Here is a 25,652-nt window from a genome sequence, read left to right as displayed (position 1 = left end):
TCCCTCTACAGGGCTCTGCTTAATGAGGACAACTGGAGCTGTTCCATGGCGGTCACCCAACTTCATCCTTGTGCAATTAACTAGGTCTTCCTCTTCAAATATAGTAACGGTTCTTTTGTGACTTGATTCCACTACCTTGCTTCCATAAAATCCATCTTTTCTCCATAGAATATCTAGTAGGTGGATGTCAGATTCCCTAGGAATGACGCATAGATGTTACCATCAACTTTGCTAATGTGTGTTTGAGGAGCATATGTATTCTCTTTGTGGGGGACAGTATCTCCACAATTAGATCACATCACAGGAGTCTCATATTCACACTTGTGCTTTGGATTTCCATCTCTTCAAGTGGGAAATTTTGTTTTTAAGTTATTGAGCAACTTTGTCATTATTTGAGAAATCACAGGACCTAGTGACTTAACAGTTCCCACACATTTAAAGACAGGCAATGACTCCCTGGTATCAGAGGGAAGACGTGTTCTCTCTAGCCCTTCCCACAAAGTGTCAGTTTTCACAAACCTATTGTAGGACTATAGCAGGAAGTGGTTGTTGTGCAGTATGGTCTTTTGGATTAAGCAAAAACTATTGTTTTGTGATTTAATGTGTTTATATTCCTCCCACGACACTCTCCTGGGACTCCATATGGATGCTGGCAAGGACTTTGGTCTGGAAGTTCTTCATCAACAAAGAATATTGCAGTAGGTTTCCTGGACCACACAAGCATATCAGGCTCTCACTTCTAGTGCTGCTCATGCAACAAGGCTTGAATCTGTGGGTAGTTGGACCAAGTACATTTTTCTTCTTTGCAGGGCCAACATGAGGATTGCTAATTCATTATTTTAAAATATAGTGTTGCAGAGGCATTTTGTGGGATGTGGGGTTTGTCAGTAGTGGTCTGGGAATGCAAGGGTGGTACTGAATATTAGTGAGTGGGAAAGCTTTCTGCTTTTAGAACATTTACAGCTTCTCCTCTGAGGGATTTTTGGTATTAAAAAAATCCTGGCTGAATGTGGTTTGTAAGGATTTGTCTTGTATTTGTCAAGTGTAAGGTAACATTTTCTTCATATTTAATTTATAGGACTCTTAGGAGGCTCATTTCTATTAGGTTTTATTAGAACATAATCATTTATGGCCTCAAAAATTTGGACATAAAACAGCCTTAACACAATCCTATTGGCATTGGCTTGCTTGCTTTCTTCAACAGATGTTTGCAAAAGAGTTGTATTAAGTACATTTAATTCTGCTGTCTCAGCCTCTCAAATCTTTATCATGAAGATTACTTTAATTGGTGTCAGTGACAATCAGGAAAAGCACCCATTATGCTTTTGTTCTCTGGCACATGGGGAAATTTTCCATCCTAAACAGAATACTGAGAAGAATATAGTAAAGGTTTTGAAATTTCAGCTAATCACTTAATTTTCTTTTACATGTACCTTTTTCAAATTTGACTTTAAAGGTAAAAGTAATTAGAGAACTATAGAGTCAAATGAGAAAGATGTAACCCAACCATTCTGGGTTGACATGACACCTACTATTGTTTTAGGTTACTCCATCCATCAGTTTTCACTGGAGGACATTTCCAGGCAAAACCTAAGATTTTGAGTAAGAAATCCCAGAGTGTGTTAAGCCTCAGGATCATTTTCTGTAGCCATTAAAAATATGATTCATGATTCATAAAGATATGATTCATAAAGAAATGTCAGTGTGTGGAGAAACCGGGACATCATCCTGATTCTCTGGAACCTGCACTGTAGTAGAGCAATAGAAAATACGTGGTGTATGTAGCAAGATGAAATGGCATTAAGGACTGGGGGGAGGGGGAGTAAGTCATGGTAGGGGAGAATGAAGGGGGACTCACCTGAGGGGGTAATGTGGATAACTTAAATGATGTGGACAGAACCAGAGAAATCATACAGCACTACAGGGCATGCCTTGTTTGCGACCGACTTTGGTTTGATCCCTGGCACCTTATGGTCCTCCAGGCACTGACAGAAGTGAGTCTGGAAGCACTACTCCAAGCACTACTGGGTGTGGCCCCCAGAACCCAAAATAACAATAATCATAAATGCTTTTAAATGGTGTAGAAGAGATCTAAGAAGGTGGCATTTGACAAAGCAGAACCAAGGGAGGCTAAATGTAAATCTGGGAGAAAGCATTGGAAATAGCAGGTGCAAAGTTGGGGACATCGGCACCTGTTTGGCTAAAGAAATAACATGAAAATCTGGTTGGACTTAAATGAATAAAGGATAGTAGTAGTGATTGGGAGCTTGGTCATAGAAGGGTTGAGTAGGTCCTTATTTCACTACAAGAAGAGACACTGTTAGGATATTGGATTAGAATGTGATAAAGATCCTTCATGGTGTAATATTGATAGCTGGCAAAAACTTGGTGAGAGGTAATCAGATTCTGCCTACACTTTGAAGATACAACTCACAGGATTAGTTAAAATATCAAGTATGAGATATAAGAGAAAGAAGAAATAGAGACACCAAAATTTTGCCCTGGATTATTGGAAAGATAGAAGAATAATTTGCTAGTTAGAGAAAGAGCAAAAAAGGAGATGGATCTCTGTGTGAGAGAGAACAATAATTCAGTTTAGGAAATGTCCACCTTGAGATTGTTCCCGAGGAGAGAGGATCAGTTGGATTGCATGAGTCTAAAGTTGGAGAGAGACCTGAGCTGGAGTCAACTCTGTGCTCCTAAGGACACAGGTCCGGTCTAAGGCAAGTGGTCAGGAAGACAACCCATATAAAAATGGGTCACCTCTGAACTGGAAAAGTTGCCATAGCAAGAGGAGTCAGAAACAGGAGTAGTGGTGATGGTTAGTAGGGAGTGGGGGTCCCACTCTAACCGAAGCCATTGACTGTGCTCTAAGGATGCATTCACTGTTGGGCTACCATCTTCAGGAGCACAGATGCCCATCTGGAGCACCACTAAGCCAGGAACCAGGAAAAAATGGACTAACGTGAAAAGTCCCCACTGAAGAGAGGAACAGAATGCCCTGGCATGGCTAATAGGTCATGGTAGGGACTGCAGGGGCCAGTGATCCCTCATTCTTGCCCTTTGAGAATGATCAGGTGCCTGAAAATTACTAATACTTTAACAGACTTCATGGCCTCTGGGAGAATTCAAGTGATGGGATGGTGGGGTTGGGGAGGGCGAGGGCACAGATGCCTTCCCCCTTTCCTAATGAATACAAGGCTTCCAGGTGGCACTTATGGGACCACACTTGCTGGTTCTTGGTCAGGGGAACCATCAACTCAATTCAAAGATTAGAGAATGACGTGCTGGTTAGGCTCTACAGGGACTCAACAACTGCAAATTATGTGAGTTCTCCCTAATATCTGGTCTAATCCAGATCTTCCAGAGTTCCACCAAATTCTAGAGATGTTTATCTAGTCATCTCCAGCAGATCAGGAAGAGAACAGGCAAGCACAGGTGTCAACACAAGGATTCCATGATTTACCAAGTTGGTATTGTCATTTCCTCCTATTTTTCAGGTGCCCTGAGTCAACACTCAGCTGTACCAAACACACTGTAGATGGTATTAGCATTGATCTTGGGTTGTACAGAGTTGCACTGAATTTAGAAGTTGTCATTACATATGTCTAGGATTGAGTCCGTGTTACAAATTTTTCAAAGGATCATGGGGTTATAAGAGCCTCATAAATATTTCTGCCTTTTGGCACATTTGTTTATTATGGTGGGGCAGGGAAAAGGATTGGGCCCACATCCAGTCATTCTTGGGGGTCTGTGCATGGGGAATTATATGCAGTGCCTAAGTGCCATGGATCTAACCAGGATCAGTTGTTTGCAAAGCAAGTGCCTTAACCCCTGTGCTATCTTTCTGACCTGATACATTTATTTAACCAGTACTTCTTGTATGTGAGTGTTTAATTTCTATCCATTTCTCGCATGAACAAATTGCCTAAATACACTTGTGAGAATCCCCTTTATGGTAAATGTTATTAAACTGAAAACAAGGGTACAATAAAATAGCAATTTGAGGGTAATTTACTAACAACTGGAGCCCTTAAACATTGACATACCATTGTGTAGTAATAATACCAGACTTGGTATTTAAACACACACTGTGTCACTCTAAGACTCATTGGGACAGTTTTCTAATCCCTGTTGTCCTTAATTATAGCTGTTCAAAAAATTTTTACTTTCCCAGTGTCACTGGTTTATAAATAATAAATTGTTAATTTTAACCTTCATAAAATATCCACAAAATTCTTACATCTCTACTCCTTATTCAGAGCAATAATAGAGAATGTATTCAAGAAATGGAGGTGAATTGGCAACACTGAACCTCTGTTCTTGGTCTTCCATTTTCCACTTTCTACTGAATAAGGTGATATTAAGGTGGATAATAATAGAAACTGCAGCACAGATGTGATAAATTAATAGAAATTATAAGGACTCAAGGTCTTCCTAGTAGGGAGAATACATTGAATTCACGTTTCATTCAAGGCTACTTGCCCCCTGAAAAGTGGTATGCTCGTGACAAAGGCCATTATATACTGGGGTCCCTGGATATAGTACCTCGCTTCAGTTTGAAGGTGGGAACACTCATTTTCATCAGAACACTGGAAATGCTCACCCCAAGAGATTGAATCATACCAACTAGAAATCAGGGAAATAGACCCAGCAATGCTCCCTTGTTAATTTGCCTGAGGAGTCATCATCAGAGGGAGCAGATGCACTCAACGTCCATACAATCAACACTGAAAGGCCTCCACAGGAAACCAAATCATAATCAGAAACCATTTATTAAGTTGAAAAAAAGTCATGGCAGAACCTAGAAATACCTTCAGTCCTGTATTATCATTTCACTCTCTTCCTGAAGGTACTTGGGGAATAAAATCATAATTCAAAGCTGGTTTGGGGAGTGGATAATCAGGATGCAGGAGGCTAAGTGAGGTGAATGTTTTGAGGCAATAGGTTCACTTCATAGGTCCTCCTAAGAATGGAAAAAAAACTGCCAGAAGAACTGAACTCCTTAAAGCTAAATAGCTTCAACTTTTCTTTCTTTCTTTCTTTTTTTTTTTTTAACAGAGGGACACTTAGGTAAGTGTTTTGGTTGCCTTTTCATTATAGTTAATTGTCCACTACTTAGTTTGGAACAGTAATCCCATGATCTCAGTTTCTATGGATTGGAATGTGGTTGATTGTGGCTAAGGACCCTTGACCGTGGTATCTAGAGTGTGGTTATCTAAAGGCTTGCTCTAATGGGGACTAGGACCTCTGCCTCCAGGAGGGTGTCCATACATGGCCAGTAGGTTGGTGCTGCCTCTTTGCAGGAAGCCTTAGCTCCTCCCCAGCTGGGTCTTCACCTAGTGCTTACATATCCTCACAACACAGCAGCTGACTTCCTCAAAGTGAGCAACCTGAGAGTCACCAGGGAGAAGCTTCTGCCTAATATGTGAAGTCTTACATGGTCATGTTCATTACCTTCTTTTGGAAGGTAACTAACTAAATGAGCCTGCATCCAATGGGAGGAAATTAGTTTCCACCTTTTTTATTGGTTTGTTTGTTTTCAGTTTGGTTTTGGATTTTGGGGTCACACACAGCAATACTCAGCACATAGGAATCCCTCCTGGTGGTGCTTGGGAGACCATATGGGATGTTGGGGATTGAACCCAGGTCATCTGCGTGCAAGGCAAGTGCCCTAACCGCTGTATTATCTCTCCAGCCTCTAGTTTCCACCTTTTAAAAAGTAAGAGGATTGTAAAAGAATGTGCTCAGTGGTTAGAGAGATAGTACAGCAGGTAGGGCACTTGCCTTGTATGTAGCGGGCCCATGTTCAATCCCTGGCACCCTGTATGATCCCACAAGCACCAGCAGGAGTTTTTCCTGTGTAGATCTAGGAGTAACCCTTGAACTTTCTCAGGTTTGGCTACAAAACAAACCTCCTCCCCGCCAAAAAAAACCCCACTAAGTTGACTTAAAATAAGTGGTAGAAAAGGAAAAAAATAATTTGGACATAATTTGATCACATTCAGTGTCTCCATATACATTGATGTGTAACTTCTTCCTCCACCCTGTATTTACATGGCTCTCAAATTCTGCTAACCAATGGATTTCATATTTATGGTGTCAAAGACATAGCCAAAGAGCTGAGTACATGCTCTGCATGTGAGATGCAAGTGTTGGCCCCAGCACTGCATTCATCCCCCCCCCCCCCCCCCAGTGCTGCCAGGAGCAACCCTCCATACACAGAACTGGGATATGTCCCTGTGCATCACTGCATGTGGCCACAAAACCAAAAATACATTTATATTGTATACTTGCATATATTATACAAATTTTATATTTATACATAGTAAGCATTCTATACAATTGTATATGTAAATAGTTTTGCATTCTGTGTATTACATGAGTGTATGTTTTCTAGTTTATAAATGTTAATGTGTTTTGCTGAAGGCCAGACTATTAACATACATGTCATTATGTGTCTTTATGTTCACTTATACCCTCCATTCTGCCACCTCACTAATCAGAATCTGGAGCCAGTTATTTGACCTCTCTTTGCCTCTGTGTCCTCACCTGTAAAATATGACTTTTAACAGGATTTACCTCCTGAATTGCTTGTGAGGACTCGAAGACATGACACACAGCACTTAGAAAAGGATCTGGCATACTCGAACATTCGAGATGTTTAGCTGTCAGCAGTAGCAGAAATAGTTAGATCCAGTAGTGCAGGGAGCCCTCAGTACACAGTCTTAGCTTCATGGTTCTGGGGGGCAGTGAGCAAAAGTCCTTAGATGCTTTCCTGGCCACTGCACAAAGCTACCCTCCCTGCCCTGTGCCAAGGACAGAGGAAGAACCAATGGAGCCAGTAGGGACCCGGCCAGCAGCAATGCGTTTCCCTTCCTCTCTTTAGCCCCTGGCAGAGAGCACTTGCATGGAGATAACACATTTCATTTGCACTTGGAGTCCTATTGACATTTTGTTTTTGTTCCTGACTTTTTTTTAGGCTGACCTTTTGAGGAAGGGTAGAATATCCAAACAGGGAAGTGACCTTGCAGAAATGCAGGGAGTTCCTCAGCCTTGTGAAGATTTTTTTAAAGGCTGCTGCACAGTGAGAGTTTTAAACAAACCTTTTGCAGGAAGGACCCTGGCCACATCTGATCTGTGTGTCAGCATTGATCTTAGGTTCATTTTTTTCTCTGTGTGTGTGTATGTGTGTATGTGTGTTTGTCTGTCTGTCCTGTCCTCTCTCTCTCTCTCTCTGTCTCCTTTTGCTTCTAACCAGCACCTCTTTTAGCTCCTTGGACTTCATGAATAGATTTTATCTTCATCCTAAACCTATTTTATTCTTCATTGGCATGATGGGTATTTGCTAAAAATGCATTGACAGAGAGTTAGAATTGGTCTTGCTTATCTCCCAGAGTGCCTTTAAAAGGGAGGATAAACCTAGTGGAATGCAGGAAGGATGTCTTGTGTCGGGTGGCAATTAGCTAAATATAGTCAGGGAACCAGAGGTACCTGTGAGGTCATCATTGCCCTCCTTCCCATCTTCACCATGTGAACATCTCTTGCCCTGTGCTGGCCAATTCAGTAGCCACCCACCACTCTTGAGCACACTACTGTCACTAGTCCATGTTGAGATGTCTTAACACGAATATCATAACACATCATAACATTTACCCTGGATTTCAAAGATGTAAAGTATATTTTTATATATTATGTTGTATAAATATATAGTTATTACTATATATTATATATTAATATATTACATTAAATATATTATATATTAAATTATACGGACATATAATTTAATACCCAGGCAGGAATGATAGGACAAGGATTAAAACACTTGACTTACAAGCAGCTGACCCGGTTGAGTCCCTAGAACTGCACAGGCTCCCCCAGTACTCCAGGAGTAATCCCTGAACACAGTCGGAAATAATTTGCTCGAGGCCCTCCCGTTGATCATCGATTTGCTCGAGCGGGCCCAGTAACGTCTCCATTGGAAACTTTGTTGTTACTGTGTCTGGCATATCGAATACGTCACGGGGAGCTTGCCAGGCTCTGCCGTGTGGGCCAGATACTCTCGGTAGCTTGCTGGGCTCTCCGAGAGGGGCGGAGAAATCGAACTCGGGTCGGCCATGTTGGCTGCATGCAAGGCAAACGCGCTACCGCTGTGCTATCGCTCCAGCCCCTAATAATACTCAAAACCCCCAAAATAAAAATAAAATATAAAATTTTTCATCAGTAATTTTAATTAACTGCATTCCTATGCTATCTTGGGTTAAATAAAAGATACTAAAATTGGGGCTAGAGCAATAATAGAGCAGGTAAGGCTCTTACCTTGAATGAGGCTGACCTAGGTTCAATTCCCAGCATCCCATATGGTCCCTCAAATATCACCAGGAGTGATTCCTTAGTGCAGAGCCAGGAGTATGCTTTGAGCATCTCTAGGTATGGCCCCAAAACAAAACAAAAACAAAACAAAACCCGCCAAAAAGATACTAAAATTAATTTTATTTTTTTCTTTGAATTTTCCTTTTAATTCTGAAAAACAAAAAGGCTTCCCTTGTATATTCACTTTGTATTTCTATCTGAAGGCCATTATTTGGTCTTCAAACCTCCAGGAGAGATTCTAGAATCTTCCTTTAGGATTCCTCTGGATGTTGGGTTCCCCCCCCACTCCCCAGCGATGCACAGGGATTACTCCTGGCTCATGTCCTACCTGCTGTGCTATGGCTCCAGCCCCTCTGGATCTTTTATCATTCAGCCTCTTCCATTCTTTCCCATGGAGGCAGTCTTAATCCCCAGTCTCCATGGGAAGACTTCGACCTCAGGTCATTGATTGTTCAGTGTATCCTTAGAAAATCTCCATTTAGAGTCAAGCATCTCCTCATATTTTCTAAATGTAAACTCAGTGACCTCATTTTTTCTCTTACCTTTAACTTTCTATCTCATTTTTTAGTGATCTTTCATAATGACCTCTCCTGGGTCACCTCTGATCTCCTTGCTTTATTTTGAAAATTGTTTAAAACCAGAGAGCTTGGGTGGTATAGATCCTACTGAGACAAGAGAGTGAGACAAGCAGAAGGAATTCTTGTCTAGTTCCTGACTAGTCTAGGCCTTTAATTCAGTTCTCTCTCTCTCTCTCTCTCTCTCTCTCTCTCTCTCTCTCTCTCTCGGGCGGGGCGGGGCGGGGGTGGTGCAGACACATACCTGGTAGTACTCAGGGCTACCCTTTATTTCTTTGGCTCAAATGACTGCTTTTTTTAAAATTCTACAATATAAGGAAGTGCAAATATTGTTTGAGTCTTGGTATGAGTCTTGGCTGATAAGGGAGTAAGACTCCAGAAATTAAGTAACTTACCAGGGTTCTATTGAAAAATAAGTGGCAGAGTTGAAGTTCATATGTGACCATAGATTATACATTCTTTTCTGACCGTCAGTCTTCTTTACCCGATACTCTCTTTGAATATACCTGGTGATCCTCAAAGGCTTTATCATCCATGGTAGATGTAATTTTAGTTTATGGTCAAGAGTGATGACTCGTGGAGCTGGAGCGATAGCACAGGAGTTAGGGCATTTGCCTTGCATGCAGCTGGCCCAGGTTTGATTCCCAGCATCCCATGTGGTCTCCCGAGCACTGCTAGGAGTAATTTCTGAGTGCATGTGCCAGGAGTAACTCCTGTGCATCACCGAGTATTACCCAAAAAGAAAAAAAAAAGCAATGATTCGTGCTTGTTCTGATGTCCTTGCCTCAAAGTCATTATGAAGCCCTTCTGCTAAGTCCCAGAATACCCTTCTCACCTCTGCCATGACTGAAAGTCGGCAGGACTGTCCTGCTCCAGCCCTTGGAATATCTTTAGGGGGCTAGAGTTGAAGTCTTCTGGTGTCAGCGATGACTTTTTGACTGGAGCTTGCTTTCCTTTCACTCCAGGTCATGTTGATAAATAAGTATCCAGAATAACCTCTTCTCAAAGGCCACTCAAGTCAAAGTTCATTTTTGCCCATGTTTACCTAAAGCGACATGTTTGTGTTTTAAGTGGTAGGGAACAGGGAAGACTTCTTATAAGAGTGTTAAAGCAAATCTTGCCATGGGTGAACCTTGAGGTTGTTTTGCTATGTGAACTAACCCAATCACAAAATAATCAGATTTCCGTTTTGTGAGGTACCTAGAATAGTCTAAATCATAGAGGCAGAAAGCGAGACTGGTGGTTGCTGGGGACTAGAGAGGCTGGAGTTAGGGGAGGGGGTAGAGAGTTACTGTTGAATGAGAAGAGAGTTTCCATTCAGGAAGATGAAAGAGGTCAGAGTTAGTTTGGAGACAGATGTTGATAGTTGCACAGCACTGTGAATGAACTTAATGCCATTTAATTGTTCACTTCAAAATGATTAAAATGTTACTACGGATATTTGGACATGATTTTAGAAAAGCAAGAAAGGTACCTTTACATAATGAAATATTAGCTAGGTTTTGATGTGTCATCAGGATACCCCTAGAGCTAAGTCCTGTTAGCTTTAGGTAATGCTAGCTTTGAGATCATGATTGTTTTCTGAGTCAGCATCTCCAGAGAAAGGTATGGGATGGCTCCACAGTGTTGACAGGGGTCCCTTCCTTCCTGGCAGATCGCTTCATCTAGGAAGTTTTATCAGCTGCACAGAAATGCTTTTGCATAGCTGAAACTACTCTCCCACAGATGTCAGGGGTAGGAGGGGAAGAAGCAGTGTTTGCCCAAGGACTTTTGTATTTAGACCTTTGATGACACTGGCCATTCTAGGGAGGCTTTCTTGTTCCTTATCCCCACTTATCTGAGGATTATGACTAGACTTCTAAGAAGAAAAAAAGCTCTGTATTTATTTGATCTACCAAAGCATAGCAGTAGATTCTTTGCGATCCAGCCGGAGAATTAGATAAGGCACCCACACATCTAAAAGCATTCACCCTGTCTTATTGAAGTGACTGCCTCTCACAACCCAAAGTGTCCATTAGCAGTCCAATGCATGAGGTTGTTAGGTTGTTTTGAGAAAATGTAGCGAAGGCACATGAATGGGGACACCAAGCCATGAAAATTTTCTTTAGCATGTGGTGCCTTCCTGTTTTTGCCAGTGCGTTTGCTCATTTGTCTTGTTTCCTTTTCAGGAATCATTAACCAATGGCAGCAGGAATCCAAGGATAAAGTGATTTCCCTCCTGTTAACTCACCTGCCTTTGCTGAAGCCGGGAAACCTTGATGCAAAAGTAGAGTATATGAAACTGCTGCCCAAAATCCTGGCGCACTCTATTGAACACAACCAGCACATCGAGGAGAGCAGGCAGCTGCTGTCCTACGCTTTGATACATCCGGCCACATCATTGGAAGACCGCAGTGCTTTAGCCATGTGGCTGAACCACTTGGAGGACCGCACGTCCACCAGCTTTGGCAGCCAGAACCGAGGCCGCTCAGACTCTCTGGATTATGGGCAGACACACTACTATCACCAAAGACAGAACTCTGATGACAAGCTCAATGGGTGGCAGAACTCTAGGGATTCTGGGATTTGCATCAATGCCTCCAACTGGCAGGACAAAAGCCTGGGGTGTGAGAATGGCCATGTGCCCCTCTACTCCTCCTCATCCGTCCCCACCACAATCAATACCATTGGAACCAGCACAAGTACAAGTAAGTGCTCCAGAAGTCCCGTTCGTGCAATCGGGTGTGGCAACTGGCTGTGTGTGGCATGTCGCACTGAGAATGTCTGCTCCGAGCACCCCGGAACCCTGGGGAGGGGGCTGTTTGGAATTGGCTGTGGGAATGGGTACTGTGGGACCCTATCTCTGCTGCTCTTTTCACTCTGGAAAGCTAAAAATGCTGGGCAGGTGAAAATGATTGATGGTCCAAATTTCAGTCGCAAACAGGCTCCAAAATAAAAGCACCTAGAAGTGGTGAAAGAAGGAACCTTCCTATTTCTACAAACATTGTCTTTCTTTCATCCTGGGGTTTGGGGATTTGCTGAGACACTGAGTTTTGCGTGACTCTCTAAACCTGATTCTAACCCATGGTTAACCATACAGCCTCAAGGCTTGGTGCATTTACCTGCCTTACATCCCCTACTCTTCTTCCTTTTTTTTTTTTAATTTTAATTTTTCTCTGGAATGTCTCCTCCCTAGCATTTCCTGGTTTTAATGTACAATTGTTGGGGAGCACTTTTCCTTCTGATGGGGGTGGGGGAAGCAGGTTTGCTGAGAATGCTGCTCTGTGCTGTGGCCTGGGGTGAATTTGGTGGCCTTTTGCTCAGTCTAACCCCTGAGAAGAGGTGGGCCAGGAACCGCTTTGCGTGAGGGGAGAGCAGAGAAGAGTCTGCTGCTTTCTTGACTGCTAAAGCAAAGTGCCCTGCCCACGTTGGTCCTCTGGCTGGCATCTTGCCTGTGTCTCCGTGTAAAGGCTGGACAGAGTGACACTCTGCCCTGGCTGCTTGTGTGAAATGCCCTGAGGGAAAATGGCTTGTTGTGAGACAGAATTCCGTGAGTTAGTCTGCACGTGGCTGTGGAGAATGCCATGCATTGAGCACCGAGGAAGCTGTTGTGGTTAAGATCTCATTTGCCTCTCAACATACAGGAACCCCGCCTCCCCACCCCCCAAGCCCCCCATGACAAGATATGAGAGTATTAAGAATTTGCAGGGATAGTTCATTGGCCTCTACCTCTGCTTGGGCCATTTGGCTAATGGACCTTCTTAAATGGCTTTCTTAAACACACGGGTTTGGTAAATTGTTACTATGTGAAATGGCAGTAGCCCCTGAGTGAATTAGCCAAGACAACATGGAAGAGACTGTAGTGATGATGTCCCCATGTATCATGCTACCATGTGCCATTGTTTAATTCTTGTTTTCTCTTTGAACATTTAGTAATGGTAACTTGCACACTGGGGAGAGAGAGGGGGGATGTTTGGTCACTCAATTTGTGATATATATAGTTCTGGCTTCAGTCTCTTTCACAGACTGGTAATGTAGAGAAGTGTCACTTCCAAGTGACAGAGAATGACAGCAGGGAGCATTGCAGAAGACTCATGTAGACTGGGCTGACAGTGCTGCTTGACCCAAGTCATTGGGTCATTGTTGGAATCCAGTCCTTGTTACAAAACTCTCTGATAGCAAGGGAAAAAGTGAGCTCTGAGCCACCCTGCACTCTCAGAACTGAGTCTTTGGTACATGCATAAGTCGAATTTTTATGTTATTTGTCTTCACCTGCATTTGTCTTGGCTCATCACATTTCCATCTGTGCTGATTTATACATTCAGGCTGGGTGGGTCTTGACAAAATTAGCCCATTAGAGATGGGCTTTTCCAGACTAGCCATAAGGCACAGTTACTTTTCACTGCAGCCACCCAACCTGCAGAGGGAGCCAAGGCAGAAATGATTATCCTGGTTTCCCAGCCCTTTGACTCCCTGTGTGGTGCTTATGCTGAAAAGGATGGGGAGATTTAACAAGATAACATTACATCCGTTGGAATAAATTTAAAAAAATATAGCCCCATTTTGGGCTGCTATCAACAGAGACATCACTCAAATATCACTTCTCCCAGAGTTGCATTCAAATACTTAGACCATGTCAGTGCTTTGTATTTCAATAATAACTAACAAAATAATGTCATTTCTTCTCTCCCTTGTCTACTATAGTGGTGATTGTCAGAATATTTAAGCCATTCATTCACTTTTGGTTTCAACAGATATTTATCCTGAGCACCTGGGATGTGGGTTGGCAAGAACTATGGTGCCAATGCCCTTCTAGATCCAAATTTCAGATCTACCATTTGCTAACAACAACTTGGCCAAGTCACTTAACTTTCTTGTGCAAGTTTCCCACTTAAAAAATAGGCACATTCATATTATGTATCTTCAAAAACTATGGTGAGGTTAATTCAATGATGCATGTAAGTGCCCAGCCCTGGTCAGAGTGGGTAACAGTGTTAATTCAGTGTTCGCCTACTAAAGAAATAAAGTCAAGAATTGGTAAGTGAGGTATTCACACTGATCCCGAGTCACTATAGTCCTTTCTTCTCTGTTTTTTTAAGTGTCACTCTAGGAAAGCTGCTTTCCACAGAGTCATCTGGGAAAGAGGGCTCTATACTGTGATGTTTAGCCATTTTGCTGAAGTAGAAATGGGATGCACTTAAGGCTTTGGGACCTCTTCTGCAGCAGAGAACTGCATACATTTCTCACCTTCTTCAAAGTGGGAAAATTGGCATAAAATATTATGATAAGGGTGGGGAAATAGTTCCAAAGGCTGGAGTACATGCTGGCATGTGGAGACCTTAGGTTCTATTCCCTGAGCACTACTAGGGTAGTCCTAGTGCCTCCAGCCCAAGCAATACCAGGCTGAGTATTTTTATAGGTAATAATGGCCCCAACACCCCATATTACTTCTTGGGAGGCCCCAAACAAAACCATGTTGATCAGTAAAGAACCAAGATCCATTCATGCAACTTACTTTAACATGATTAGTTAAGTTAGTAACAGTTTATGAAAAGAAAATAACTATGACCATCCCCATACAGTTTTTTGTTTTTAATCTTTGGGTTATTTCTTTTCATCTTTTTTTTTTTGCTTTTTTTGTCATTGTACTCCTGCAGAGTGCCTTAGCATCCATGGTTTCCTCTCTGTGTGGATTCAGAATCATTCAGTTGCCTCAGAAACACTCATTGTCCCTGGGAAAGGGATGCCAGGCTCTGTGTTTGAGGGGAAATTTGGAGTGTTTCTACTTTCAGGAAGCCTGTAATATAAGTGGGAATGAAAGGACATATCAGTCAGCCTCATACCTAAAAATGAAATTTTCAGACTTACACGTAGAACTTTTACATAACAACTTTGACTTATATGAAATTTTCACAGTAAAGAAAAATACCCTAAGAGCTGTCATGAGGCAATACCAGATGAATGGTTCATGGGAATGGACAGATGCATAGGTGGGTTTGTGAAATGTGGAAAGATACCGGTGACTGGGGGGTTGGAGCCTCTGCAGAGGATCTGGATCATGAGCTGGGATGGAGATGAAAGAGAAGGGAAGTCCACTGACCTTCGAAAGCAAAAGTGTAGGGATGATAGTGTGCAGGGAGGGCTGGAGGACGTAAGAAGGAAGGAGAGGTACATAAAGGAAAGGGGAAAGGGGCATAAAATCAAACTGAAGGGAGAGATCAGAAAGCCTTCCTAAAGAGGCTATACCAGGACCTAGGGGTGACATGAGCAGAGCTGTTGTGTGGCCACTGGGCTGTTGTGGGTGGAGCACTTGAAGAGCAAATAGAGTTAGAAAGTTTCAAAAACACTAACTGTGAGGTAACATGTGTTTGTCTTCAGAACAGGGGCAGAAACAGGAGTGGGACAGTGGCATGGCCACTGGAAAGGATTTGAGATAGAATGATTAAAATTAGAGTTCAGGGGGCTGGAGCAATAATACAGCAGGTAGGGCGTTTGCCTTGTACGCGGCCAACCAGGGTTCGTTTTCCAGCATCTCATGTGGTCCCCCAAGCACCACCAGGAGTGTGCAGAGCCAGGAGTAACCCCTGAGCATCGCTGGGTGTGACCCAAAAAGCAAAAAAAAAAAGATTAGGGTTCAAAATTGACTTGGACATATGTCAGACATACATTATGGATTTACTTGTCATTCATTCACTGAGGAAATATTTCTTGAACACCAGCCTGCCTTGCTTCTAACTCACCAATGGATAAAAAAAAGAAAAGAAAAGAAAAGAAAAACAGTCCTCTTTTGTAGATCTGGTGCATATAAATAATGGTCAATTGCATGATGGTCAGTTGCATCATATGTTAGAGATTGATAGGTGATGTGCACATAGAGTAGAGCCAGGAAGATCAGGTCTAGGTGGTGAAGCAGTCAGTGATTGTAGCATTCAGTGGGTGATCAGAGCATATCTGATTGAAAAATGTGTGAAAAATTAGGAGAAAGGCTAGGAGGGGCATGAGAACTTAGCTAAATAGGTGTGGGTCGTGGGAGCGCAGAGAGAGTGCTAGGAGAGTAGAGAGTAATTTAGGAGAGAAATTCTAGAGCCTAAGATAGAAGAGTGCCTGCTGGTTTGGAGAAACAGGAAGGTTGGTGGCTAAGAAGGAAGTGAATGAGACAGATGGCAGAGGCAGTGTAGAGGCTCAGATCCCATACAAGGCATCATAGGGCATTGCAAGGAATTTGACTTTGACTCTCAGTCAATCAGAAGATGATCTGATTCACATTCTATTATTTTAAATTGATTTTGTGGTTTGGAGCCACACCTTTTTGGTCCTGGGGCTACTCTTGGCTCTGTGGTTGGGGGTTGTTCCAGGCATTACTCAGGGGATCATGTGGTGCTGAGTATCAAACCTGGACTTCCTGAATGCAAAGCATGCACTCAGACTGCGGAGCTGCCTCTCTGACCCTGACTCAATGTTAATGGCCTCTCATACTTTTCTGCTTTATTAAGAATAGATTAAATCAGGGCAAGGACAACAGTAGATAAAGGAGAAATGGTCAGAGTGTACATATATTTTGAAAATGCAGCCAACAAGATGTCCTGACAAATGAAGGGTATGAAGGAGAGATTTCAAGAATGACTTTGGGATTTTTTTTTTTTTTGCCTAAGCTACTGGAAGGGTGGTATTGCCATCTGTTGAGGTAGGGGAAATATCTACTTATAAGGGGGTTTCAGGGTATGATTGGAAATTTAGTGTCATATATGATAAGTTTGCATGTCTGTTAGGGGATATTTAATATTTAATAGGCACTTTGATCTGTAAGTTCGAAATTTGAGAAAGAGGGCTGAATTCAGGTAAGCATTTGGGAGTTGCCAAAACATGGGTGGTATTTAGGGCAATGAAACCACACGTATTCCAACTATGGATGCATATTCTCCTTTATTTTAGGGCATTCCACCCTGGGATTGCATGTGACCTTCATTAGGGCATGAATTTCCTTTACTTTTGACCTTTCTTCTATCCTTCCTCTTTCTGGAAAAGTGCATATTTTCCTTATAAGTGAGGAAATGAAAATGATTTCCCTGAAGAAAATGATTTTAACTTCAAATAAGTAAATAAATCAATAAAACTAGGAAAACAGTAGATAAAGGAGAGGAGCAAGGACTAAACTGAGGCATTTCAGCCTGCAAGGCTAACATAAAGAGGGGAATCTGCAAAAGAAACTAAGGAGGAATCATTGAGCTTGGAGAAATTTTATGTGTTGCAAAAAAATGGAAAAAAATTTCAAAAAGGAAGAGTGATCAACTGAATAAAAATGCTACTGATAGATCCAGTAAGATTTAAAAAAATTGAGCATTGAATTAGTCAAGAAGGAATATCTGAGATAAAATAACAATGCGTTGTACATGAGAGTCACTTAAAGGTGAAAAAAGTTCAGTTTGTGTTTCAAAAGGGAAAAACTTAGTTTTGGGTTTATATTGATTTTGAGAAAGTGCTGGATAGAAAAATTAACTTTAGAAGTCTATGTAGAAGCCTTTTTAAGTTTCTTTAGGAAGATTTAGAAGAGTGATGGCTAACATCCCTTATTTAAAATGGATAATGGAGATTTGTAGAGCTTTTGAAGAAAAGGATCAAATAAAATTAAGAGTAGAAAGCAAAGACTAAGTCCTAGTAAAATAAGAATAGAATTATGTCCATCTACTCAGACGAAGGCAAAACTACCTTTCATTGGCTGCTGAAGTAAAATCAAGTAAGACATCATGGAGTATTTGTTCCTAAGAGATAAGAGGAAAAATGAATTTACCAGCAACATTTGAGATAGTATTTAGGTTCTTGAGAGAGTGGTATTTTCCCTACCTTGTTCTTGTAAATTAAGGGGTCTTATAAATCGGAGGTCTGATGATTTAAAGTGATTGTGCAGATTCCATGAGTCTATGGTACCAGAAGGTATACCAAATTACTGGTCACAAATTGTACACAAATCTTAGTCAAGGTTCTTTCAGCCTTCCCAAGCAATCCCAGACATCAGGTAAATAGAATCTGACTTAACATCCTTATGTTTGCTTCCTGTCTAAAGTCAGCTGGAGAAAAGTTAAAATGTAGGTATTGTGATACTTATTTGACAGAGTAGAAAACTGAAGCATAGGAACACATGTATTCTGACCAGAGTCACATACTAACTGAATGAAAACTGGGATACCCAGGTAATCAAGTTCAAGATTCTGTCTTTTAACTCTAAACTACTTGCCTTTCTCTTCAGATCCTATCCTTAAAATCTTTAAAATACATAAAATCTTTTTCCCCCCTTCTCACCTTTTATTTGCCCCTGCGAGGACCAGCAGCAGTATAGCATACCAATATAAGATCCTGCACAAATTGTGTTCAAAGTCTAGTTACTCTGCACTGACTCAGGGTAAGTCCTATGGCTTTCTGCATCATAGTTTTGGGGGTGATGTGTTCACCTCTCTTTCCCAGTTACTAACTCATTTGGGGAACTTCCCAGCACCCCAGAGCACCATGTGGCTCCAAATTCCAGATTTTGAAGATGGTAGTTCCTGACATGCATTCAGCCTCCCCTCTCCACTGGCAGAACACATCTATTGGAAAATGGTGATGGCCTCCACATCCTCCTCAATCTGCTCCTCAAGCCAGCCACTATAATTCAATAAGAGATGACATATGAGTCACAGCCTCTGGGCCTGCCCTATCATAAATGTTTGCTGAACAGTAGGGACTTGATGGATAACTGGGCTTACTAGGCAGATGTTCACAAAGTTAATGAATTTCCAAAATAAACGAGAGGATGTCCTTGGGAATTTTCTAATTATTTGGTGATAATATTGATCATTTAGCCTTCTGTCATAATCCTCACTGTGACATTTATCATTACTCTTGCATTCTTTACGACTTGCTTTACTGACTCAGTCTCAACGGTGACAGACTTTTAAGAACACACTGTGATCTTGCTTGTGGAGGTAGTTACATAGATTTATGCATGTGATAAAAGCTCTCGAGATATACTTGAATTCACACCACCACCATCCCCAGAGTGCATACTGAAGTTCCTGAGAGCTGAGGAAGTCCTATATAGTCTTGTTAATTGTGTAAGGCTCGTGTAAGGGTTTTAGTTCCATAAAGCTCCAACATGGTGGAGAACTCCAGTTTCACGGTGGGAATAGGTCCAGGAGACCTCTCTGTCTAGTAATTTGGCAATTTCTTTTAAATCCAGTTATTTCAAAATCAACAAAAAATGCCTGGAGCTTTGGATCTGGCTACTTCTTGAGCTTGGGGGTTCTTGTTTACTGCCTTCCTGGGAGTGAAGTGTTCTTTCATTCACGAGAAGGATGGCTGCCAGGCCCAGGAGAGCCAAAACCAGAATCATTACTTCAGCATGCAAGCTGAGATGTAGCCAGGTTTATTGCTAGAAAAGTGGCTTCTTTGGGAACCCCATTCTGCAATGGGAACCCCTGAGCTTTAAGGCCAGGACCGGCCTCAGAAACACCTGAGGCTCAAGGTGTCATTCTTTTTCTCTCTGGCCTTCACATTGTCTTACATATTGACCACTTTGTGCTCCATTACCATGCAGAAAACATCAGAGCTGGCTCTGAGGGCTGGAGAGCATACTTTGCATGTGGGAGCACCAGGTTTGATTCCTGACCCCAGCATGGTTCCTTGTGTACCACGCTAGGAATAGCCCCCAAAACACCTCTAGTTATGACACTCCCAACCCCCCCCCAAAAAAAAGACAGCACCCCCAGAAGACAAGGGAAGAAGAGGAATTTTTCAATATTTGGCATGTCTGATAAAATAAGAAAAAGAACAGTAAAACAGGGTGCAAGACCTGAAAAATCTATTCTGCACTGGGCTCAGGAATCTCTGGAATTATTTGCAGTTCCTCTTACATTATCATGGAATTATTTCATCTTTTACCATCAGAGTTTCTCTCTGGGTGAAAAACTTCTTCCTCCTCCCAAATCTCACCAACCTGGCCTATAACTAAAGAATGCCATTCCATTCTTACCCCCTCATTTGCTCTTTAAAGAGGTAACTCTAGTTGCTTTGCCTTCTTTGAGAAGCATTTCTAACAGCTGGCATGATATATTTTTAGCTTCTGCTTCCTTCCCCTTTGGGGGAAACTTTTTAAAGCATGGCACTGGCCTTCCTGCCACAGCATTGTGAAGATGGCCCAAGGATATCTCAGAGGACTCACTATTGCCACTGACTAATCATCTCCTTTTCCAGAGTCCAAAGATTTTACACAACCATGCAGCTCCTTCCTATGCCTGCTATTTTTTTCTGGAGGTTGGGGAAGAGGGAAAACCATCATAAGCAAGAAACCTGCTCCTTTCTTGAGAGTGAGAGAACCCACTGGCCAAGAAAAGTCACACCTCCATGGGCTCCAGGCGCCGAGGATCATGAGGCTGGGCCATCTGCCCTCTTCCAGGAGGATTTTTTTAGACTCTGGTGGCAGTGAGGGTTATTAAACATGAGATGAGCTATGGAGGAAGGCAGTTGTGTTCAAATTCTTCACCATACTTCAAAAATAGGATGACTGTTGGCTAGACTAAATGGCTTAAGTGAACTAGCCTGCAAGTGAGGACTAGGGGGAAGCTGGACATCAGGACCTTTCTCTGTGACTTCTTGGGAAACTAACATATAGTGTTAGGAGTGCTATGATTTCTCAGGATTTGGAGAAAAAAAGTAACCTGACATTTACATAATTTTTCCTTTCTTTTAAGATTCCCAGGGACAAACTCCAGTTACATTGAAAAATAGGAGGATTATGGATGTAGCTTAATTGTATTTTTGAAAGCACAAAGGAATTAATTGAATTTTATGGTTTTTGGTGAAGGTGAAGCTTAGTGGCATAATTACTTAGCGGCATAATATCAATTTGGGGTATATTATGTAACTCTTAAAACACTTAAATTTGGAACTGGAGCAATAGAACAGAGGGCAGGCGTGTTTGCCTTACATGTGGTCTACCCTGGTTCAATTCCTGGCATCCCATATGGTCCCCCAAGCACTACTGGGAACAATTCCTGAGTGCAGAGCCAGGAGTAACCCCTGAGCATTGCTGGGTGTGACCCAAAAAAACAAACAAAACAAAACACTTAAATTCTTCCTTTCTCCCACCCCTCCTGCCCCAATCTGGTCCTTAGCATTCTATTAGACAAAATAGAGTGTGAGGAAATTTCAGGCATGAATAAGTCAAGAGAAGGGAATAGAGATGAATAAGTAAAATAAACATTGATCCCAGTGTCTGAAAAATATTATAACGAATTCATGCTGATTGGAGAGAGACTAAAACCTCCAACTCACTCAGTTCACATTCCTTGCTAAAAATTTGTATCATTTCCATAGACAGATTCTGTGGCTTGAGTTACAGAATAGAACCAATGAGCACTGAAGGTTTGCTTTAGAGATTTGCTTCATAGCCAACTTTGCTGAGAAACATCCTTTCTGAAAAGCCCAGTGAAACCCATATGGAGCTAAAAGATTTAAAACCGGTTATTTCACACTTTATTGTTCAACTTTGTACAGCAGGGCATTACAAGCGAAGAAGGAATTCTAAGACACTACATGGTGCTTTGGATATTCAATTTGGGAGTATAAATGAGGAGATAGTTCTTGATCAAGATCAAGATCATAGCTTTGAAGGCAGGTGATTTGATTTTAAATTGTAGCTATAAAATAATGAGAGGTGTGACCATGACCAAGTTCCTGATCTCGTAAGTCTTTACTTATCTCTAAAGTGGAATACATTTGGGCAGAAGTTCTCTTAATTCACTTCATCAGGTTGAATGGTTGATGTGCTCAATCGCTATATAAAGCAAAGAGTCATAATAAAGGAAGACCTTAAGCATTATTTTATATTTAAAATACTTGCCTTTATGTGCCATTATTTGAATAATGTGAAGGCCCTCTGAGGACAGGGCTTTTGGATAAGGAGGCTCTATCTCTTTGCTGCATAAATCACACCTGGGATGTGCTATTGTCTGAATTCCTTTCAAATGAAGCAGGAATTTTCAAAATAGTAAGCCCAGAATATATTACCTTTCTCTTCCTCATTTAGCTTAGTTTTTTTCTACACAAATGCAACTGATTTTTAAGCAAAAAAAAAGAATATTTCTAAAACATTTAACAAAGTTTTCAACTGACTCTTACAATGCCTAGAAGTTGACTGGTAGGAGCAGAAGTGATAAGTAAATTATAGAGCTGAAGAGTGGGTGAACTACAAAGGTTAAAATGAATGCAGGTGTTGATGGGTCCAGCAAGTTGTCTAAGTGAAGATGATTTAACAGAGCTCCTGATGATATTTTGAAGATTGGGTGTATGTAGAGCACATACCAGTAGATGCTCAAACAGCAGTAGCTCATTATTATTATTTCTGCACTTATTGTTAATGCTGGTGCAATAACCGTGATTATCCCTCCATCCCAGGCTCCACAGTAAATGAGGGTGGAGTAGACTCACTGGGAGCAGTCCTAAGATAAATCTAGTCCAATGTGCTAAATTGAAATCTAGATACTTTGATTCAGTTCCAGAAGAGCTAGATTTCCATAAATACCAAGAGGATTATGGATTGTTCCAGTGAAATATCTTACTAAATACTTTAAAATGAGCTTCATGAAGGAGGATAAGAAGTAGAAGTAGATTAAATATATTTGTTGCGATCTCTCTATTTGGGGTCAGTTGCTAATACATTGATATCACTGTGGAGTCAGTTGCTAAAAGGAAAAAAAATTAATCAGAAAAATGTATAAAGATATTCAAATGAATGAAGGAGGATTTAATACAGATAAATGAGGTTATGCACATAGATACAGCCAAGGAAAAGTTAGCCTGCTCCCAAGAATGCAAGGGTGCTTGAAAGAAAAATAAGGCACCATAGTGACAGTCATTCTCCCTCTAACTCAGTTCACTTCTCAGGAACTCCCACTTTGTAAGGGCATGAGGTTGGATGAACTCAAGGTATTATTTTAGTGTTTTCATTCCATACTTCCAAAGTAGACAAAACTTCAGATAACTCCACCGTTAGACTGGGGTGTGTGGGAGAAGAGTATATTACCATGTAGTGTGCTGGATGCTCTCAAAGCCTACAGGAGAGTCCCTCTCCCACATATTCAGTGTTAACTACACACGTTACTGAGAAACTGATGTAATTTTAGGATCCCCAATGTTTATCAATGATGTGAACACCTTTAACTGCTACCTAGAGTGTAGAACTGGGAATTCCAGTGGGCAAAGGTTGAGGAAAATATTTACCATCCTACTGCTACCTTTCGTAGTAAATGTCAATATAATATAATGTCTTATATTACTTAGTAGCATTATAGCACTGTCCTCCCGTTGTTCGTTGATTTGCTCAAGCGGACCCAGCAACGTCTCCATCGTGAGACTTGTTACTGTGTTTGGCATATTGAATACATCACGGGTAGCTTGCCAGGCTTTGCCGTGCGGGCAAAATACTCTCAGTAGCTTGCCAGGCTCTCCAAGAGGGGCGGAGGAATCGAACCCGGCTCTGCTGGACCAGCAGCTTGCAAGGCAAAGGCCCTACCGCTGTGCTATCACTTCAGTTCTTAGTAAGAACTAAAAATAAAATAAAAAGATATTAAGATATTAGTTGAGAGAGAGAAAGATAGGAAAGAAAATACAGGGTCATTTAGCCTGGAATAATAATACTAAGAAGAGTGTTTTGATCATTTAGAGATAGTTAAGTTTACTACTAGGAAAGGTACTTCTATGAGTTCTTTGGTCTGCGCCGTATAGAATGACAAGTAAATTGGCAGAGAACAGTAGAGGTCTCTGAAGATGAAACTCCAGGGCCTGTTGCAATTATAAACTTAAATTCTCTCTTTAAGCTCAGAAAAAAAAATGCAGGTTCCTCAGGACTTTTGGTCCCTCTTCCTCTGAAAATGTGCATCATCCTTGTGGAACTCTTTGGGAGGAAATGTCAGCTGCTGAAAGTTTCTTTGTAGGGATATGATAAACCATTAACATGTTACTGGTTTTAATTCAGTACCACTTGGTCTCACAAGTTCACCATGGGAACAGGAGTATGCAACATTCAGGTACCATCTCAGAGACTACAACCAATCATTTAAGATTTTTAAGTGAAATTTTTACTTAAGTTAAAATAAAATTGGAGGCATATCCCTGAGTCCCAATTTCCTGAGAATCAGTCTTCGAGTAGTCAATGGATAGCACCAAAAGTTATCTTACGGAGCCTAGCAGTCTGCTTCCTCTAGGGGATAAGGATGGAGACACAGAGTACATGCCTACTTTCTCAGTATTAAGGTGGGAGCAAATGGAAGAAAGTCACACTATGGCCAGGTCTCATTCACATAAAGGGGGGGCATTTTTAATAAAGGTAGCACTGTAGCACTGTCCTCCCATTGTTCATTGATTTGCTTGAGCTGGCACTAGTAACGTCACCATTGTGAGACTTGTTGTTACTATTTTTGGCATATTGAATATGCCATGGGGAGCTTGCTAGGCTCTGCTGTGTGGGCAGGATACTCTCGGTAGCTTGCTGGGCTCTCGGAGAGGGACGGAGGAATCTAACCCGGGTCAGCTGCATGCAAGGCAAATGCCCTACCTGCTGTGCTATCGTTCCAGCAATGTTCAATAACTGATTATTCTAATTAATTGCCATTTGGAGGAGCTTTTTTAATCTGGGTTAGCTGCCTCATGGGCTAGGCACATGGTGGGCCTTTTCCCAGATTAGGAAATTGAAACTGTCTTGGTGATGTTTGCTTTTAGCTTGTTTTTGACGTCGTATTTGTATGAAACTGAATGGTTAGGGTGACTAGGGGGTTCTAACTCCCACCTCCAGCGGTGTTTCTAAAGAGAGAATAAGGCCTTCCTTATTCAACATGCTGTGGAATGACGTTGACATGAGGGCTTGGCTAGAATAGTGTCTGGGTCTGTATCCTCTGCCTGTATTGGGGAAAGGGTGCGAGACTGCAGCATGCTTGGAAAGCTGGAAGAATTGTGGGGGTTGTCATTAGGCCTCAGGGAGGTAGGTTGTAAGAATAGAATTATTCACATATGTTTATCATTGTTCCAGCAGTCATTCTGTGCCTGTGATACTGTGATTAATTCCGTTCAGTTTAACAGGATTCTTTTAATATTCATCTGAATGCCAGATCGTTTTAATATCCCACTCCAAAAATCAGAGCTCACTACAAGTACAATAACAGCATCTTTGGGTATAAATGAGCACATTCACACTTTTGTTTACTTTTGATAATGTAACTTCAAATTCACTAGGAGCCGCAGAACATGCTATATGCCACTTCAATTCAGAAAATTTTTGATTCCCAAAAGTGTGTTACTTTGTGTACGAGGCTGATGATGAAAAAAATTGAGGTCAGCCAGTCCCTAAATCTGGATCTGAGCAGTAGATCCTAAATTCAGAGTACGCCTTGTTGCAGAGCTCACTGCTATTCAGGAATGAGTATTGCTGATGCTCAGATGTACTTACAAGCAAATGATGGGTTGCTAGAGACTTTCTTTTTAAAAATATATATATGAAATGCTTTACAAATTTGCATGTCATCCTTGAGCAGGGGCCATGCTAATCTTCTCCGTATCATTCCAATTTTAGTATATATGCTGCCGAAGCAAGCACTAGAGACTTTAAGGGGGAAAAAAAGTAGAAGTAAAAAAGTAAAGCTTTGTATGGTCAGAGTTCTTTCTCTGATTTTCTGTTGGTGATCTGTTCTCTTTGGCTAG

General features: G+C 41.5%; 1 protein-coding gene and 1 non-coding gene across 5 annotated transcripts in view; one reads left to right on the top strand and one right to left on the bottom strand.

Annotated features, from left to right (window-relative positions):
* The window catches only part of SAMD4A (sterile alpha motif domain containing 4A), a 243,956-nt gene that overhangs the window by 148,562 nt on the left and 69,742 nt on the right, over positions 1-25,652 (top strand). For all 4 annotated transcript variants that reach the window (XM_056134246.1, XM_056134249.1, XM_056134247.1 and 1 more), the window contains exon 3: positions 11,117-11,635. In XM_056134246.1, coding sequence (XP_055990221.1) covers positions 11,117-11,635 — 519 coding nt within the window. The remainder of the gene's footprint in view (positions 1-11,116; positions 11,636-25,652) is intronic.
* LOC130042167 (U6 spliceosomal RNA) lies at positions 25,442-25,548 on the bottom strand. The gene has a single exon (XR_008795140.1). It is a non-coding gene; the product is annotated as a U6 spliceosomal RNA (small nuclear RNA).

Source organism: Sorex fumeus, unplaced genomic scaffold, assembly GCF_029834395.1.
Source record: "Sorex fumeus unplaced genomic scaffold, SorFum_2.1 ptg000098l, whole genome shotgun sequence".
Taxonomy (NCBI): Eukaryota; Metazoa; Chordata; class Mammalia; order Eulipotyphla; family Soricidae; genus Sorex; species Sorex fumeus.
Note: the sequence above shows the minus strand (reverse complement) of the source record. Positions and strands in the feature narration are given on the sequence as shown.